Genomic DNA, 17923 nt, shown 5'->3' with positions numbered 1-17923 from the left:
ATGGTATGCTTCGTTCAGTTACGTATTGCTACCCCCTAACCTCCGTTACCCCCACTAGCCTCCCGTTACCCCACTAGCCCTCCCGTTACCCCACCTAGCCCTTCCCGTTACCCCTAACCTCCCCACACACTAACCCTCCCTTACCCCCACTAACCCTCCCATTACCCACTAGCCCTCCCTTACCCCACTAATACCTCCCCGTGCCCCCACTAGCCACTCCCGTTACCCCCCTGCCACTCCCGTTGCCCACTAGCCTCCCTTGCCCTCCACTTACCCACTAGCCCTCCCTTACCCCATTAACCTCACGCCCCACTAACCCTCCATACCCACTAACCCTCCCTTTGCCCACTAACCTCCCCTTACCCACAAGCCTCCCCTTACCCCTAACCCTCACCTTACCCCACTAACCCACTCATTACCCCACTAACCTCACCTTACCCCACTAGCCCTCCCCTTACCCCACTAACCCTCCCCTTACCCCACTAACCCTCCACGCCCACCCACTAACCTCCTTCCCCTAACCCTCCCTTACCCCCACTAACCCTCCCCTTACCCCACTAGCCCTCCCTTACCCCCACTAACCCTCACCCACCCGTCCCCACTAACCCTCCTTACCCAACAACCCTCCCATTACCCCACTAACCTCCCTTACCCCACTAACCCTCCTTACCCCACTAACCCTCCCTTACCCCACTAACCCTCCCTTCCCCACCTAGCCCTCCCCTTACGCCACTAACCCTCCTTACCCCACTAACCCTCCCATTACCCTGCCCTCACCTTACCCCTAGCCTCCCTTACCCCCTCAACCTCCACTTACCCCCACTAACCCTCCTTACACCCACTCCCTCCCTAAAACATTACCCCCACCCACCCACTAACCTCCCTAACCTCCCCCCAACAACCCTCCCTTACCCCACTAACCCTCCTCACCCACTAACCCCTCCCACCCAACAATAGCCACTCCCATTACCCCACTACACCCTCCCTTACCTAGGCCTCCATTACCCCACTAACCTCCTTACCCCACTAACCCGCCCACCCCACCTAGCCCCACAAACCCCTCCCATTACCCCCACTAGCCCTCCTTACCCCCACCCTCCTTACTCACTAACCCCTCCTTACCCCTAACCCTACCCCAGCCTCCTTACCCCTCACCCTTACCCCCTAACCTCCCTTACCACCCCCCAACCCTCCCCCCCTAACCCTCCCCTTACCCTACCTCATAACCTCCCCCTTACCCCACTAGCTCCCTACCCACCCCTCCTCCCTTACCCCTAGCCCTCATACACTAAACCTCCCTTACCCCACCCGTTACCCCCTCCCTTATATCATAACCCTCCTTACCCCCTAGCCTCCCCTTACCCCTAACCTCCCCTTACCCAAACCTCCATTACCCCCTCCCCTTACCCCACTAACCTCCCACCCCACTAACCCTCCTTACCCCTAAACCCTCCCATTCCCCCTCCTCCTACCCCCACTAACCTCCCCACCCCACAAGCCCTCCCTTACCCCACGACCCTCCCACTTACTAACCCTCCCTTACCCAACCCTCCTTACCCCACTAACCTCCACTTGCCTTACCCACTAACCCTCCTACCCCCTCCTTACCCAACAAACCTCCCATTACCCCACTAACCCGCCCTTCCCTCTCCCAATAGCCTCCCTTCCCCACTAACCTCCCCTTACCCTCCCCTTTGCTCCTCCCTTACCCCAACCCTCCCTTCCCCTAGCCTTCCCACCCCCACTAACCCTTACCCCACTAACCCCATTACCCCACCAACCTCCCCTTACCCCACTAGCCCTCCTCACCCCACTAGGCCCTCCCTTACCCCACTAACCCTCCCATTGCCTCCACTAACCTCCCCTACCCAACTAGCCTCCCTTACCACTAACCTCCCTACCCCACTAACCTCACCTACCCCACTAACCCTCTCATTACCCCACTAGCCTCCCCTTTACCCCACTAACCCTCCCCTACCCACAACCCTCCCTCACCCCCACTAACCTTCCCCACCCCACTAATCCTCCCTCTACCCCCTATCCCCTACCCCCTTATCCCCACCCCTTAACCCCATCTCTTATCCCTTACACCTTAACCCCCTTAACCCTTACCCCCACCCCTTACACCCCTTAACCCCTACCCCCCTCTTACATAAATTGTTCCTACATACGACGTAACACACACTGTTTACCCAACACCTCTATATCTCTACTAGGATTTGACGTGTGTCTGTGTGTGTGTGTGTGTGTGTGTGTGTGTGTGTGTGTGTGTGTCTGTGTGTCTGTGTGTCTTGTGTGTGTGTGTGTGTGTGTGTGTGTGTGTGTGTGTGTGTGTGTGTGTGTGTGTGTGTGTGTCTGTGTCTGTGTGTCTCTGTGTGTGTGTGTGTGTGTGTGTGTGTGTGTGTCTGTGTCTGTGTCCGTGTGTCTGTGTGTGTGTGTGTGTGTGTGTCTGTCTGTCTGTCTGTCTGTCTGTCTTTGTCTGTCTGTCTGTCTGTCTGTCTGTCTGTTGTGTGTGTGTGTGTGTGTGTGTGTGTGTGTGTGTGTGTGTGTGTGTGATAATAAATAATAATAACTAACGGTTTATTAAAGAGCTTGTTGTATACATATTTGGGGAATGAGTTACGAATTACAAATAATATACAATAACATAAGTGATACAAATAAGACATATAATAACTAGATGGGGAAAAGCTCAAACTACAGTTCATTTTCTCAACATAGTGACAGTGCAAGGAGTAGTATTTACTGGGATGAATACACTGGTGTATTACAAGTTATTGATAATTTTACAATGGTTGGGACTGGGCTGTTCTTATAGCGATCAGTCTGCACGTATGGGCTGGATGCAGTGGTGTCGAAACAATTCTTGGACTAGGGATCTCTGTGTAGGATGTCAGATTAGAAGCTTCTACCAAATTTGTGTGTGTGTGTGTGTGTGTCCGTGTGTGTGTCCACTATGTTCTCTCTCCTCTCTTTGCTTAGGATTTGCTGAAATTTTATGTGTTGCTGAAAACTGTAGCCTCTTGTTCTATGTAAAACAACAAGCTTTTGTCTATCGTGTGTGTGTGTGTGTGTGTGTGTGTGTGTGTGTGTGTGTGTGTGTGTCTCTGTGTGTGTGTGTGTGTTTAATCTGCGGTGGTAAATACAGAACACTTTTCTTGACAAACAGAATAGTACTTCCGTACTGAAAGGACGGGAAAAGATCCCCACACTGCTTTTGTTTGTTGGATACTGTGTCTCTGTGTGTGTGTGTCTGTGTGTGTGTGTCTCTGTGTGTGTCTGTGTGTGTCTGTGTGTGTCTGTCTGTCTGCCTGTTATTGTGTGAATGTATGTGTACTCCTGTTTGATTGCATACATTCATCTGTGTATGTATGTATGAGTACTGTACTGTGTCTGTCTGTTCTGTCTGTGTGTGTTCTGTGTGTTGTGTGTGTGTGTGTGTGTGTGTGTGTGTGTGTGTGTGTGTGTGTGTGTGTGTGTGTGTGTGTGTGTGTGTGTGTGTGTGTGTGTGTGTGTGTGTGTGTGTGCGCCATATACATAAACCATCATACTTAGAGTCGGGTCTCTCTACAACCATGTATAAATAAATATTCGTATGCATACATAATACATTTCTCCAAGGCTGAATTGATCCCAACACATACACGTTTATATTCAAGGGTGTGTTGTATGCCTCTATGTATTTGTTCTAGAGTGAGTAACATGCACAGACCTGAATGTTTGTCAGAGAGAGAGAGAGAGAGAGAGAGAGTTGGTGCATGAACGTTCTCCAAGAATATTTGTCCAGGTATAACGTTAGTTGTTTCCCTTTTGAATATATGTTGCCATAAAAAGACGAGGTTTGAATATATAGCTCAACATATTCCCCGGACCCTGTCTCTCTTTATAAAAAAAAAAAAAATATTCAGACAATTTTATTTTTAACTTCACTGAGACAAAAAAATGTAAAAGGGGAAAAATATATGTATATATAACGAGAGCATCTGTAAATCTCCGGTTAACTGAAAATACTTGAGTAAAATTTCCTACCAACTGGCTACGTTCTCGCGGTGTGGGCCAGGTGTGTGGTGGTGTGGGCCAGATGGTGTGGTGGTGTGGATCAGGTGATGTGGTGGTGTGCCAGATGGTGTGGGTGTGGATCAGGTGATGTGGTGGTGTGGGGTGGGTGGTGTGGTGGTGTGGATCAGGTGATGTGGTGTGGGTAGGTGGTGTGGGCCAGATGGTGTGGTGGTGTGGATCAGGTGGTGTGGTGGTGTGGGCCAGATGGTGTGGTGGTGTGGATCAGGTGGTGTGGTGGTGTGGGCCAGATGGTGTGGTGGTGTGGATCAGGTGGTGTGGGGTAGGTGGTGTGGTGGTCAGTGCAGCCGTTTGACGACAATTTGTCTGCTTGACGGTAAAAAAATGAAATTCGAAGACGTAATCGGTAGACCGTGACGTCACTGTACCGGCCCCAGTGGCCCTTCGGAAAAATACCGAAATGTTAATTAGGCCTTATGGGGGGTCAAAGGCAAAATAAAAATGATATAGAATGATTATGCAGGTATTTTATTTGATTTCCTTCATTTTATAATTGATAGTTTAGCAATACAGCTGTTCCATGTTTGAATTCCAGGGGCGGATCCAGGAATATCAAGGGGAGGTCAAGTTTTGGGTGGGGGAACCTGGCCAGCAAGGAGAGCTCATCCATCAGAGGGGGTGGGGGTAGTGGCAAGCCCCAGAATTCTTTGAAATCTGACCAACGTCATGGGCATTTTGAGGCCATTTGAAGCCATGTGCACTTGATATTAAGGGATATTCTGAAGTCAATAGTATTTAATTTTTACTATACAAAAATGCCTGAGTACAATACTGCAATAAGGAAAAGTATTGGAGTTTACTGATGAAAATGGGGGGGGGGGGTTCCCCCGCTGTATCCATCTTGAGTTCAGTGCCTTTCATATGACTTTCACTGTCGAGCCTTCGTTAAAAGCATCTACACGCCGTTATACATCGACTTTCGGTGAGTCCTTTACTGTTAGTTCTTCATTTGCTGTTATTTTATCAGACAGTTTAAAATTATATAATTATAATAGTTATCCTTTTTAACAGTGCATTTTCTATGATATTCACCCGTGGCATCACTCCATTTTCTACTTCCTGAACTCTTTTTATCTCTTTTATTCAATATAATACTGTACCGCTCCATCCGATTTTAAAGTTGTTTAAATAATCTATTGTGCAATATTTCATACTATATATAAGCATAATAGTAAAGGAAATGAAGTGTTACCGACATCATATATATGTATCACATTTAACAAAGAAAACATTTTTATGACGTCATGGTTTCGTAGCCAGTCACAACGCAAGGAAGAGACCCAGAGCGTTCGGTAAAACAGTCGGAATTACGGCAGCCCTGGTGGTGATGTGGGTCAGGTGGTGTGGTAGTGTAGGCCAGATGGTGTGGTAGTATGGTAAGGTGTGATACTATGGTAAGAAGTGGCACTATGGTAAGATGTGGTAAAGTGTGGTAAACTATGGTAATATGTCTCTCTACGGTATCCACCACCAATAACCTGAGCAAAACCATAGCGTTAAACCAGACCACACACTAGACCTGGACAATAACTATATAAAACTCTCTTGGGCCAGCGGGCAAAGGGAGACGACCTAAATTTCATGAGCAGGTGGAAAGCTATATAAATTATTTTCCCTTTTGTTGATATTATTTCCTATTATTTTTTGTTAATTTGTTTTAACTTTATATGGAAAAAAATAGGAAAATGAGACGTTTTTTAGTCGAAGAAAAATATGATAAAATTTGTATATGAAAGATAAATAGATGAATGATATAATACAATAAATATGGAATTGCAAATAGTATAGATGAATAAATACATTGTGATCATATATTAAACACACATAATAAAAGCAACAGACAGACATACTGCTGATAGCGATGACGTCACTTAACATTCGTGAAAGCAAGACGTAAACAAGAAGGGTGGTTCATTATATATATATTTTTGGGTCTTTTATTTTATTTTTTTGGTGCTGGAAGATCATAGGGACACCACACACACACACACACACACACACACACACACACACACAAGAGAGTGTTTACATATCGTCTTAAATCCTTGCGAACAAAAATACTTCCTTTCCTTAACACTTCCTTTCCTTAACACTTCCTTTATGGTTACTCAAACTTGCTGAAACTCGTGGGAAGTTTGTGTACGTGAGTGTAGATAGATAGGTCTTTGTGTACTGTGCATGTGTGTTGGAGAAAAGTCAGTGTACTATGAGGAAAGTCTGTGTATTGTGAGTTTACATTAAAAAAATCTTTACGTTAATGTACTAAAAAATATTATGTATACTTGATTCTCTATGGCAAAGTTTACACACGGTTTACTTAATACTTTCTCTAATGTGTGGTTTACTAAATCTTGATGATGTCTGGATAAAATTTTCCCTGTGTAAACTTAACTCTGCGTAAACTTTCTCCGTGTACGTGAAAGTAGGTAGAAAAGTTTGCACGTTTGTCTTGAGCACCTTAGAGGCAGCTGCAGATACTTACTGGTGTCTTAATGGCGCCTGTGAGTACCCACACCTGCCCCCACCCCCGCACCTGCCCCCGCACATGTCCCTCACCCCCACTACCCCACCCCGCACCTACCCCCCACCCCGCACCTGCCCCCACCCCGCACCTACCCCCCACCCCCACACCTGCCCCCACCCCCGCACCTGCCCCTCACCCCCACTACCCCACCCCCCCACCCCTGCCCCCCACCCCTGCACCTGCCCCTCACCCCCCCACACCTGCCCCTCACCCCCGCACCTGCCCCTCACCCCCACCTGCCCCTCACCCCACCTGCCCCTCACCCCACCCACCTGCCCCTCCCCCACCTGCCCCTCACCCCACCTGCCCCTCACCCCCGCACCTGCCCACCCCCGCACCTGCCCCTCACCCCCACCTGCCCCCCACCCCGCTGCCCCCCACACCCCCTCCCCCACCCCCCACGAGTTGTGTTTTTATGGCGGCCAGAGCACACCAAGGAGCTTTATGTGTTGTTTGAGTTCTCTCCCTCCTCCCTTCCCCCTTCACCCCAGAAACAAATACAAATGTTTATATGTAAGTATTTTCCTGCGGGTGGTTTTTTCTTTAACTCTCTAAGTGTAAATGTGTTCTGGTGTGAGACAAAAAATTTCATCGGACATAAATACCGACTGGACAAATCTCCCCACTGGACAAAAGACAAAAGAAAGAGAGATACAGCTAGAGAGTAGGAGAGATTGGAATGATTATGCAGATATTAAAATTCGCAAATAGGACAGTCAATAACAACAAGCACAATGGATAGATATTGCAACACACACACACACGCGCACACACACACACGCACACACACACACACACACACACACACACACACACACACACACACACACACACACACACACACACACTAACCCTAACATGAAATATTCTGCGTCATCGGTGTCATTTTATTTGTCAGTGATGGTCGCTTGTTGTCCAGACTCAGGTAATGACTCTCTCACACACCTGTGGTTAGCGGGAACACCAGATCAAAGCGAATTATTGATGCCTAACCCGACCCTGACCATGCTAAATTATTTCCCGGTTGCGTGGGCTGATTAGCGTTACCAATACATACCTTTCAGTGTTGTTTTGGTTGCATTTTTTTTTTTAATCAAATGGTTTCATGCAGTGAGTGAGTGTAATAGTTGGCACATAATATGATCTCTGTCAGTGAGTTGTTTCATTCGGTCAACGTTTATTATTATGTAAGGTTGTTGTTGTTGTTGTTGTTGTTGTAGTTGTTATCCTGCCACCCATTCGTTTTGGGATGGTGATTTGATTTTTTTTTTTAGTCGCTGTAATTTAATTTTTTTTTATCTTACACACTCAATGTTTTCTCCCTGTCACACTTAAATTTTCACCCTGAGACGATTATTTTTCCCTCAATAATTAATAAATTTTCTCCTTACATGCTTATGTTTTCCGCAACACAGCTCCAATATTCCCCAACACAGCTCCAATATTCCCCAACACAGCTCCAATATTCCCCAACACAGCTCCAATATTCCGCAACACAGCTCCAATTTTCCCCAACACAGCTCATATTTCCACAATAATCTTTTCAGTTATCCCCCCAACACCGATATTTTCTTCCCGGCTCACCTGTCTAATTAAGGTAACGTCCTAGTGTAATGTTTTAAGGTTATTTTTGGACGTGAGTTTTTGTGGATCAGTTTAAGTCATCGTTCAAGACGTTCTTATCTCAACACTTTCGAGGAACATTCATCGTGAGAACCGGCTAAAATTGTCTGGCTGTGGTCTGGGAGGTAACTTTGAAGATGCTTGCGTGAGACAGATGTACGAAGGTGAATAGTGTGTGCGTGTGCGTGCGTCTGTGTGTGTGTGTGTAGAGAGATAGAAGTCTTGGTTGCTCAAAAATATTCAGTCCTAAGGTTCCCCTGCCACGCCTTAACTAGCTATATACGCCAAACAATCCCAGTAATCCAGGGCAATCTGGCTGCTTCAGCGTTCGTGTAACTATCCACCTTTACAATCCGCCTCGCCATCAAAAACCACACGCCTCATTCCATTCAGCCAATTAGAAATAAGAAAAAAGATTTTTCCTCCTGCAGCTGCACCCACCTCGCCTTGTGATTGGTCAGTACAGCACGCCTGGAAAGCCCGTTGCTTGGTATCAGCTGGGCACCCCCTGATAGCCATCAGCTGTAATTTCCATTCCGAGTGCCAGCAAAAATTTGGAAATTTAATTACGGTCTCGCCTCTAATGACTCCTTTCGCCTCCACAAATGGCATTTGCTGTACTGCCGAGCCGCCAGGGAGGCGTCGTTCACCCATTGTGTGTACACCAATTTTATTCTTGGACCGCAGGGATGGCCCGCGGTACTTATACAGGCAACAAGTGTACGTGTGCTAGCAGGAGGTCCTGGTGTACGTGTACTAGCAGGAGGTCTGGTGTACGTGTACTAGCAGGAGGTCCTGGTGTATGTGTACTAACAGGAGGTCTGGTGTATACAAGCAGGAGATCCTGGTGTACGTGTACTAGCAGGAGTCCTGGTGTGCATGTACTAACAGGAGGTCCTGGTGTACGTGTACTAGCAGGTGGTCTGGTGTACGTGTACTAGCAGGAGGTCCTGGTGTGCGTGTGACTAGCAGGAGGTCTGGTGTATGTGTACTGGGGAGGTCTGGTGTAAATATGCTGCAGGAGGTCCTGGTGTATGTGTACTAGCAGGAGGTCTGGTGTATGTGTACTGCAGGAGGTCCTGGTGTGCTGTACTAGGGAGGTCCTGGTGTACGTGTACTGAGGAGGTCTGGTGTGCGTGTACAAGCAGGAGGTCTGGTGAACTGTGTACTAGCAGGAGGTCTGGTGTATGTGTACTAGCAGGAGGTCCTGGTGACGTGTACTAGCAGGAGGTCCTGGTGTATGTGTACTAGCAGGAGGTCCTGTGGTGTACTAGCAGGAGGTCCTGGTGTATGTGTGTACTGCAGGAGGTCCTGTATGTACCAGCAGGAGGTCCGTGTACGTGTACCAGCAGGAGGTCCTGGTGTACGTGTACAGCAGGAGGTCCTGTTGTATTTCCAGCTCAGAGAGGTCCTGTGTACGTACCAGCAGGAGGTCCTGGTATGTGTACTAGGAGGTCCTGGTGTATGTGTACTAGCAGGAGGTCCTGGTGTACGTGTACTAGCAGGAGGTCCTGTGTAGTGCACAAGAACCTGGTGAACGTACTAGCAGGAGGTCCTGGTTTATTGTGTACTAGCAGGAGGTCCTGGTATGTGTACTACCAGGAGGTCCTGTGTACGTGTGTACTAGTAGGAGGTCCTGCTGTACTAACAGGAGGTCCTGGTTTACGTGTACTAGCAGGAGGTCCTGGTGTACGTGTACTAGCAGGAGGTCCTGGTGTACGTGTACTAGCAGGAGGTCCCAGAACGTGTACTAGCAGGAGGTCCTGGTGTACGTACTAACAGGAGGTCCTGGTGTACATGTACTCAACAGGAGGTCCTGGTGTACGTACTAGTAGGAGGTCCTGGTGTACGTGTACTAGTAGGGAGGTCCTGGTGAACGTGTACTAGGAGGACCTGGTGTACGTGTACTAGCAGGAGGTCCTGGTGAACGTGTACTAGCAGGAGGTCCTGTACGTACTAACAGGAGGTCCGGTGTACGTACTAGTAGGAGGTCCTGGTGTACGTGTACTAACAGGAGGTCCGTGTACGTGTACTAGCAGGAGGTCCAGTACGTGTACTAGTAGGAGGTCCTGTATGTGTACTAACAGGAGGTCCTGGTATGTGTACTAGCAGGAGGTCCTGTGTACGTACTAGCAGGAGATCCGGTGTACGTGTACTAACAGGAGGTCCTGTGTACGTGTACAGGAGGTCCTGTGTACGTGTACTAGCAGGAGGTCCTGTACGTGTACTAACAGGAGGGCCTGGTGTACGTGTACTAGCAGGAGGTCCTGGTGTACGTGTACTGGCAGGAGGTCTTGGTGTACGTGTACTAGCAGGAGGTCCTAGTGTACGTGTACTAGTAGGAGGTCCCTTGTACCTGTACTAGCAGGAGGTCCTGATGTACGGACACATGTTTAATCATAGTGTACATGCTCAACCTAGAGGCCTTGTGTACGTGTAACACTTAAGGCATAACTCTTAAAAATTGTTATCTTAGCTCACTCTAGCTCTCCTTCGTAAGTGCCTAGGCTGAGAGAACCTGTTTCTGACACGTACACTACTGGGTGGGTCGAGATATCCTACTCAGGGACAACTCACACCCTGGGGGACCCTGGGACGAGAGCGATGGTGGTAGTAGGCGGTGGTGGTAGCAGTGCCCTCCCTCCCTTCCCTCCACCTCCACCTCTCCCACCCCTCCACCTCCATCCCTCCACGTCCACCCCTCCACCTCCACCTCTCCCTCCACCCTCCACCTCCACCCCTACCTCCACCCCTCCTCCACCCCCACCCCTCCACCCCCCACCTCCACCTCCACCCCCACCTCCACCCCTCCACTTCCACCCTCTACCTCCACCCTCCACCTCCACCTCTCCACCTCCACCTCTCCACCCCTCCACCTCCACCTCCATCCCTCCACGTCCACCCCAACACCACCTCTCCACCTCCACCCTCCACGTCCACCCCAACACCTCCACCTCTCCACCTCCACCCTCCACCCATCTGCCTCCACCCTCCACCTCTCCACCCCTCCACCTCCATCCCTCCACCTCCACCTTCCACCCTCCACCCCTCCACCTCCACCTCTTCACCCCTCCATCCTCCACCTCCTCTGCTCCACCTCTCCACCTCCACCCCTCTGCCTCCACCCTCCACTCCTCGACCTCCACCCTCCACCCTCCACCCCACCTCCCACCCCCTCTACCTCCCACCTCTCCCACCTCCATCCCTCGACATCATCCTCCACCCCTCCACCTCCACCTCCACCTCCACCTTTCACCTCCACTTGCATGCCTCCTCCACCCCACCTCTGCACCTCTCCCACCTCCATCCCTCCACCTCCCTCCAGCTCCACTCCTCCATCCCCACCTCTCTGCACCTCTCCACCGCATCCCTCCACCTCTCCACCCCTCTCCAGCTCCACCCCCCCTCCACCTCCACCCCTCTACCTCCACCTCCATCCCTCCACGTCCACTCCTCCACCTCCACCCCTCCACCTCCACCCCTCCACCTACGTTGGTGATTTTGTCGCACTAAATTGAGTTGGTATTGTGTCGCGACTGCACCTGTAATGACATCTATTGGGTGTGTGTGTGTGTGTGTGCGTGTGCGTGTGCGTGTATGTGTGTGTGTGTGTGTTATGCCAGGTTGGAAGCACACGTGAATATTGTGTACTTTATAATTAATAGACTCCTTGGCCACTTTTGTTATTATAATTTAATGATAATAATAATAATAATCAAATAACTTTAATAATAATCAATTTGTGGGATATTAATGAAACTTAATTAGTAAGGGTTACCTCAGTAAGTACATGAGCTACTAACTTTGTTTAAGTTGCTCCCAAATGCCCGCTTTTCCTGACCTGACTAAGTGTTGGGTTTTTTTTATCGAGCGTGAGGGATGATTGTGTTTTTCTCAAGCACGATCAGAAACAGTCAATGACCCAATCACTGACAGGTAGAGGGAGCTGTTGTGTTGATGGTGTTCCAGGGATTAAGGAATATAGATCACGTGAGGATTAGACACCCCAGCTTATTTCACCTTTACATGAACTACACACCACCTTACCTTACCTAACCACGACCCAATTATACAACGAGAGAAGATGGTGACGAGACATATCACAATCTCTCGTCAATCTCGAGTTACCTGGCCGTCAGCACACACTTCGTCAGCGTGGTCAGCCTCCTCCTCGCCCTCACCCCCACCAAGATGATCAGTGTTGCCAGCAATTTTTCCCAAGGAGACTAAAACCCATAAACTCTCAACTTACGCCAGAGTTACCAATATTACGAGCAAACTTTGTAATAGGATTTGATAATAGACTTTACTGGGGGTATTTTAGGTAATTCAAATAATTTTCACCCAACTATCATTAAGATTTTTAAGAGTACCTGAGGTGTTACGGTAATTACTACACCGTCTTGATATTATTACGGGATATTTTTTTTTTTTTGTAGATTCATATGACCTCACCTGAACTTTCCCTTTTATACCTCACTAGAATCTCTCCCCACCTCACAAGACCTTTTCCTCCTCTCTTGACCTCTTCCTCCCCCATGTCCACCACCTCCTATACCTCACTTAAACCTCTCCCTTCCTCGCTTGACCTCTCCCTCCTCCCATGACCACCACCTCCTATACCTCACTTAAACCTCTCCCTTCCTCTCTTGACCTCTCCCTCCTCCCATGACCACCACCTCCTATACCTCACTTAAACCTCTCCCTTCCTCGCTTGACCTCTCCCTCCTCCCATGACCACCACCTCCTATACCTCACTTAAACCTCTCCCTTCCTCGCATGACCTTTTCCTCCTCATATGACTTCACCTGGCTTCTTCCTCCTTACCTGACCTCCCTAAATGATCCACCGTCCCGAGTCAGCGCCAACATCATTACCAAGTCAAAAATCCCCAGCCAAAAGACGAGGTATTCAGAGGAGGCCGCCAGACCATTATCCCACCAGCGTCACCACACACGGCCAGAGACTCGCCTCACAAGAGCTCCGACGGGTTATTTTTTTTTTTATTATTGAATTTCCTACATGGCATCATTGCTTGGAGTCTTGTATCTGACCTTTACTGACCTTTCGATGACTTTTATGACCCCACGTGACCTTTCGACGCCCTCATGACCCCACGCGACCTTTCAGTGACCCTTATGACCCAACATGAGCTTTTGACGACCCCTTATGACCTCACATATGATACACTTGATACACTGAGGGTCCTATGACCTTAGAAGGTTTTCCATTGACCCTCCATAGTGACCTCTTGTCCGGACGATCTTTTCATCACTTCATGATCTCCTGATGACACTTTGACCTTATATAACCCTTTGACTTTGCATGACCTACTTAACGACCACATTACTTCACATCACACGACCCTCGACGACCCTGTGACCTCACATAACCTCCAGGTGGTCCCCCGTCCCTTAAGAACTCCCATTATCCCTCTCCAATGCCCTCGTCTTCCTCCTCATCACTTCTAATCTAACCCGGCTTTAATGGCCACACCTGCAGCTCCTAAGATAAATATTTTCTCTTTGAGGTGATGATGAAGTTCACACAACCGCGGGAATGGGGAGTTATTTTACTGCCTCGCCTTCTGTATCTCATTACAGCCGGAAATTGTACTTACGGTGAACCTTCATAAACTGTTATGTTAGCATATATTAGCAGGTGTTCTTTTAATAAGGTGAGATTATACTTTCTGTGAGCTGTATTTCAAGTATCTTCAATCAAGGTGTTATCGTCTTGTCTGGGGGTTGGCGACCATGTCCCTCTCCCGCCCTAGTCCAAAAAAATCGACTTATCTTTGCAATTTCCGGTAAATGTCATCAGGTATTACGGATATTCTTGTATCTGTTGTTGTATGAAGCTACTATTATCATCATTGGTTAACTATTATCAAGTATTAGCGAATCTTTCTTTCCCCTTAATTAAGGTGATCTTATTTATCATATTTGAGTTCATCATCTTAAGGGAAACAGGAATATTGAGTATGTGGGTTTTGTCTGTTTTTGCATTGAACTGAGAGTTGTTTTATGTGTTTAGAAATAATAGATACAGCTATTGTAGGAAGCTGGTGTGGTGTACAGTGTGGTGGAGGAGGTGACTCTTCTTGTCGATTATGTCTTCATCAGCGTCCTCCTCAAAGTTACTTCCGAGTCGAGACATAACTTTGTGTGTTGTAGGACAGAGAGAGAGAGAGGTCGTCGTCACCTGGGTCACCTGTTAGCTGTTCTTGAAGTAATTACACGTCACTGACAACTGGATCCCCGTGTTGGTGTGTCCTGGGGTCATACACTTGCCACTTGATTGCCCCTTGCATTCTGATGGGGCAAAGACGATGTTGATGTTTAGATACTGTGACGTTGTCCAGCAGAAGACCCGACAGTTCCAAGCAGAAAGCCGGACAGGGGGAGGGGGATACACAATTGGCCGAGTGGGGGTTCTTACAAGCCATCTGGGGAAGCGTCTCAGGTAATGAACGTTATCGCTGCTCTCCTATAACGAACGACAATATTTCAACCGTAAACACCTCATTAACAAACTTTGGCCAAGCGTAAATATGCTAAGTTTTGTAATAACATGCAAGTTAATCCTGTCTTTAGAAGTTTTCTTAATCGCTTAACGACCCTGACGCCAGACTTGGGCGTCGTTCCTACTACCCACCGAAGCTGCTGAGAGACTCCCAGGCAGCTGAGAGACTTGCTTCAAGTAACGTCATCACACTTCACCATGTAATGTCATTAACTTCATGTTATGTGAGTTCAGTCTCATGCTTCATCTTCACACGTGACGTCATCATTAAGCATCACTGAAGAGTTCGCCAAATCCACCAGAAGTAGCCAAACTCCTAACAAGAATTGACCGAACTCACCAAGAGTTAAACCACACTCTCTATAACTTAGCCAAATACACTAAAAATCGATCAGATTCGCCAGAATTCACCTAAGCTCGCCAGGTATTCTCCAGATTCGCCAAAACTCGACAAAAGTCGCTAAACATCCCCCATATTCGCCAAAACACAGCCAAACTCGCCAAGTATCCTTCATATTCTCCAAAACTCAACCAAACTCGCCAAACATCCTGTAGATTCGCCCAAACTCAACCAAACTCACGGTCTCCATCGACTCGTATTACATAAAGGTTTATTTACCAGGAGGAGCCATGTGCGGGGCAGCGTAAGGTTCCTCCACTGTGTTTACATCTGAAGTGCTCACCACCTTCGTTCCGGGTGAGGTACTGTAAGACCATAGGGCCTCCTGTCATGTAGTCGTGAGGAAGTGTTCAGGTGTTGTCAGCCCACGTACTGGTGTCAGCCCACGTTCAGGTGTTGTCAGCCCACGTACAAGTGTTGTCAGCCCACGTTCTGGTGTTGTCAATCCACGTTCTGCTGTTGTCAACCCTTCATCTCCTCTAGGGTTAGCAATGTTACAACAGCTACATAATGTGACACAAAACGAGACAATTTAGAAGACATTTTTGTTCCATATTATACCTGTACAATTACCTGATTCACCTGACGAGGGCCACCTGGTATATGGGATGTGTCTCAAGGTCTTCGTCAGGAGAAAGAAGCGAGAGAAATGTTGCCTTATTTTTGTTACATATAGATTTTGTTTGGGGTATTTTTCTTCTTCCTCCTCCTCCTCCTTTTCTCCTCTCTGTCTTCCTCTTCCTCCTGCTCTTCCTCCTCCTCCTCCTCAGTGAACTTAATGCACGTCCCCTTCTGTAGGAGCCTTAATTACTTTCATACAACAAGGAATAAATTTTAAAGTGAGAAAATTTAAATCCACTTTACCTTCACATCCAGTTAAGTGAAGCAAAGCAAAACAAATTATTCCCAAGTCAAGCGTTCGTGTGTGTGTGTGTGTGTGTGTGTGCGTGTGTGTGTGTGTGTGTGTGTTAGTTTCTGGTATCGTAACATTATCCTCCTTAACATCTTCATCCCACTCTTCCTCCTCCTCTCCCCCTTTCCCCATCCCTCTCCTCCCCTCCCCTCCTTTTCTTACTCCTTTTTCCTTCCGATCCAACACTTCCTAGTCATCCTTTACATCCTATTCCTCTCTCCTCTAATTATCCTTCCTCCTTTTATTCCTCCTTCTCTTTTTCTTCCTATTTTTTCCTTCTCATTTCCTTATTTCTTTCTAATCTTCCTCATTCCCCTCTAATTATTCCTCTGCTCCTCCGTTTTCCCTCCTACTCCTCCCCTTGTCCCCTTTCCCTCCTACTCTTCCTCTTCATCTTTCCTCCTCCTCTTCCTGCACCTACCTCCTCCTCCTCCTCCTCCTCCTCCTCCTCCCTCTCCCTTCATACTCTCCGACGTAAATAGAAAAATATAAGACTCCCTTAACATCTTTTTAGAGGGACCTTCTTCACCCTAACAAGCGCAGGCAGGTAGTTAAGACCCCGCCCGTCCTTACCATGGTGGGCTAAAGGTCATCACTGTGTAACTTAGTGAAACCTGCGTGTGTGTGTGTGTGCGGGGGCGCGTGCGTGCGTGTTGGGTCGGGGGTCAAAAAGTCTTGCATAAAAAGTATACGAAATTTTATTTAGGTAGAAGGAATACAAAACTTTGCTTTCCACCCGAGAGAAGCAAGACGCTGACCTCACTTCTTGCCAACTATCAAAAGTCGCTAAGATAACCGCTAAAACTCGCTAGACTTCGCTAATCCCAATCCAAACACATTAAAACTTTGATCAAATCAACCCAAAGTCATGAAATTCACTGAGATCAATTCAGGAGTCGCTTGATTTCAGTGCTATATGAGGCAATGGTACAATTTACTGAAGTCCACTTAAAAATTAACTATAGGGATCCTGTAATATACTTGATTTGGTTGTAACTTCAGACTTGTTGCCGTCAGGTGCCAGAGTACTACTACGCGTTCGGGCCCACGGTCGACGGGGTGGTCATCGACACCGACTTCGACACAGATCGACAGTCTTACATCAACCGCCTGGCCAGCTATGACCTCATCTTCGGCGTGACGCCCTCGGACGCCTTCTTCACCTTTAACGACGATGACGTCAAGTTCGGCTTCGAGACAGACAAGAGAAACAAGATCTTGAGGACTTTCATCAGGAACACCTACAAGTAGGACCTTCACTGTTTAATGTAGCTCCTCCTTCACCACTTGTGGGTCACCAACTGCTTGTTAAATGAGTTTCAAGATATATATATTTCTTTACTTCAGTTCCATAATTACAACAAAAAGTAGAACATCATTAATTCTTCACTATACTGTACTGACATTAATACTAAACTCACAACCTTATTTAATTTTATTCTTTCTTTATTTCAATTACTTATTTTACTTACCTTATTATATATGGATCCTAAGTACATATTAGTTTTGATAAGATAATTCATTTGAGTTCTTTATACTCGTTCTAAAAGTATAAACCGTTAAACACCTGTTATTAGCCAACACCTGAGGCGCCACCTACACGTGTTGCCCTCCTCCTCACCTGCCACTTGACACCTCTTGTAACATCTCTTAACCTATAAGACTATAAACACCATCGTTATCTATCGCTGCTTCTCTATCTACAACTGCTACTAATACCTCCCTCCTCCACCTAGCCTTACAGCCACCATTAACACCTTTCACCTCCCCACAGCCACCACTAACACCTGTCACCTCCCCACAGCCACCACTAACAACTGTCACCTCCCCACAGCCACCACTAACAGCCTGTCGCCTCCCC

General features: G+C 47.7%; 1 protein-coding gene across 1 annotated transcript in view; it reads left to right on the top strand.

Annotated features, from left to right (window-relative positions):
- The window catches only part of LOC121868664 (neuroligin-1-like), a 106745-nt gene that overhangs the window by 52806 nt on the left and 36016 nt on the right, over positions 1-17923 (top strand). Inside the window, exon 2 of the mRNA XM_042369502.1 lies at positions 17065-17309. Coding sequence (XP_042225436.1) covers positions 17065-17309 — 245 coding nt within the window. The remainder of the gene's footprint in view (positions 1-17064; positions 17310-17923) is intronic.

Source organism: Homarus americanus, unplaced genomic scaffold (assembly GCF_018991925.1).
Source record: "Homarus americanus isolate GMGI-L3 unplaced genomic scaffold, GMGI_Hamer_2.0 scaffold30535, whole genome shotgun sequence".
NCBI lineage: Eukaryota > Metazoa > Arthropoda > Malacostraca > Decapoda > Nephropidae > Homarus > Homarus americanus.
The sequence above is the reverse complement of the archived record's forward strand: the minus strand, read 5'-3'. Positions and strand labels throughout refer to the sequence as shown.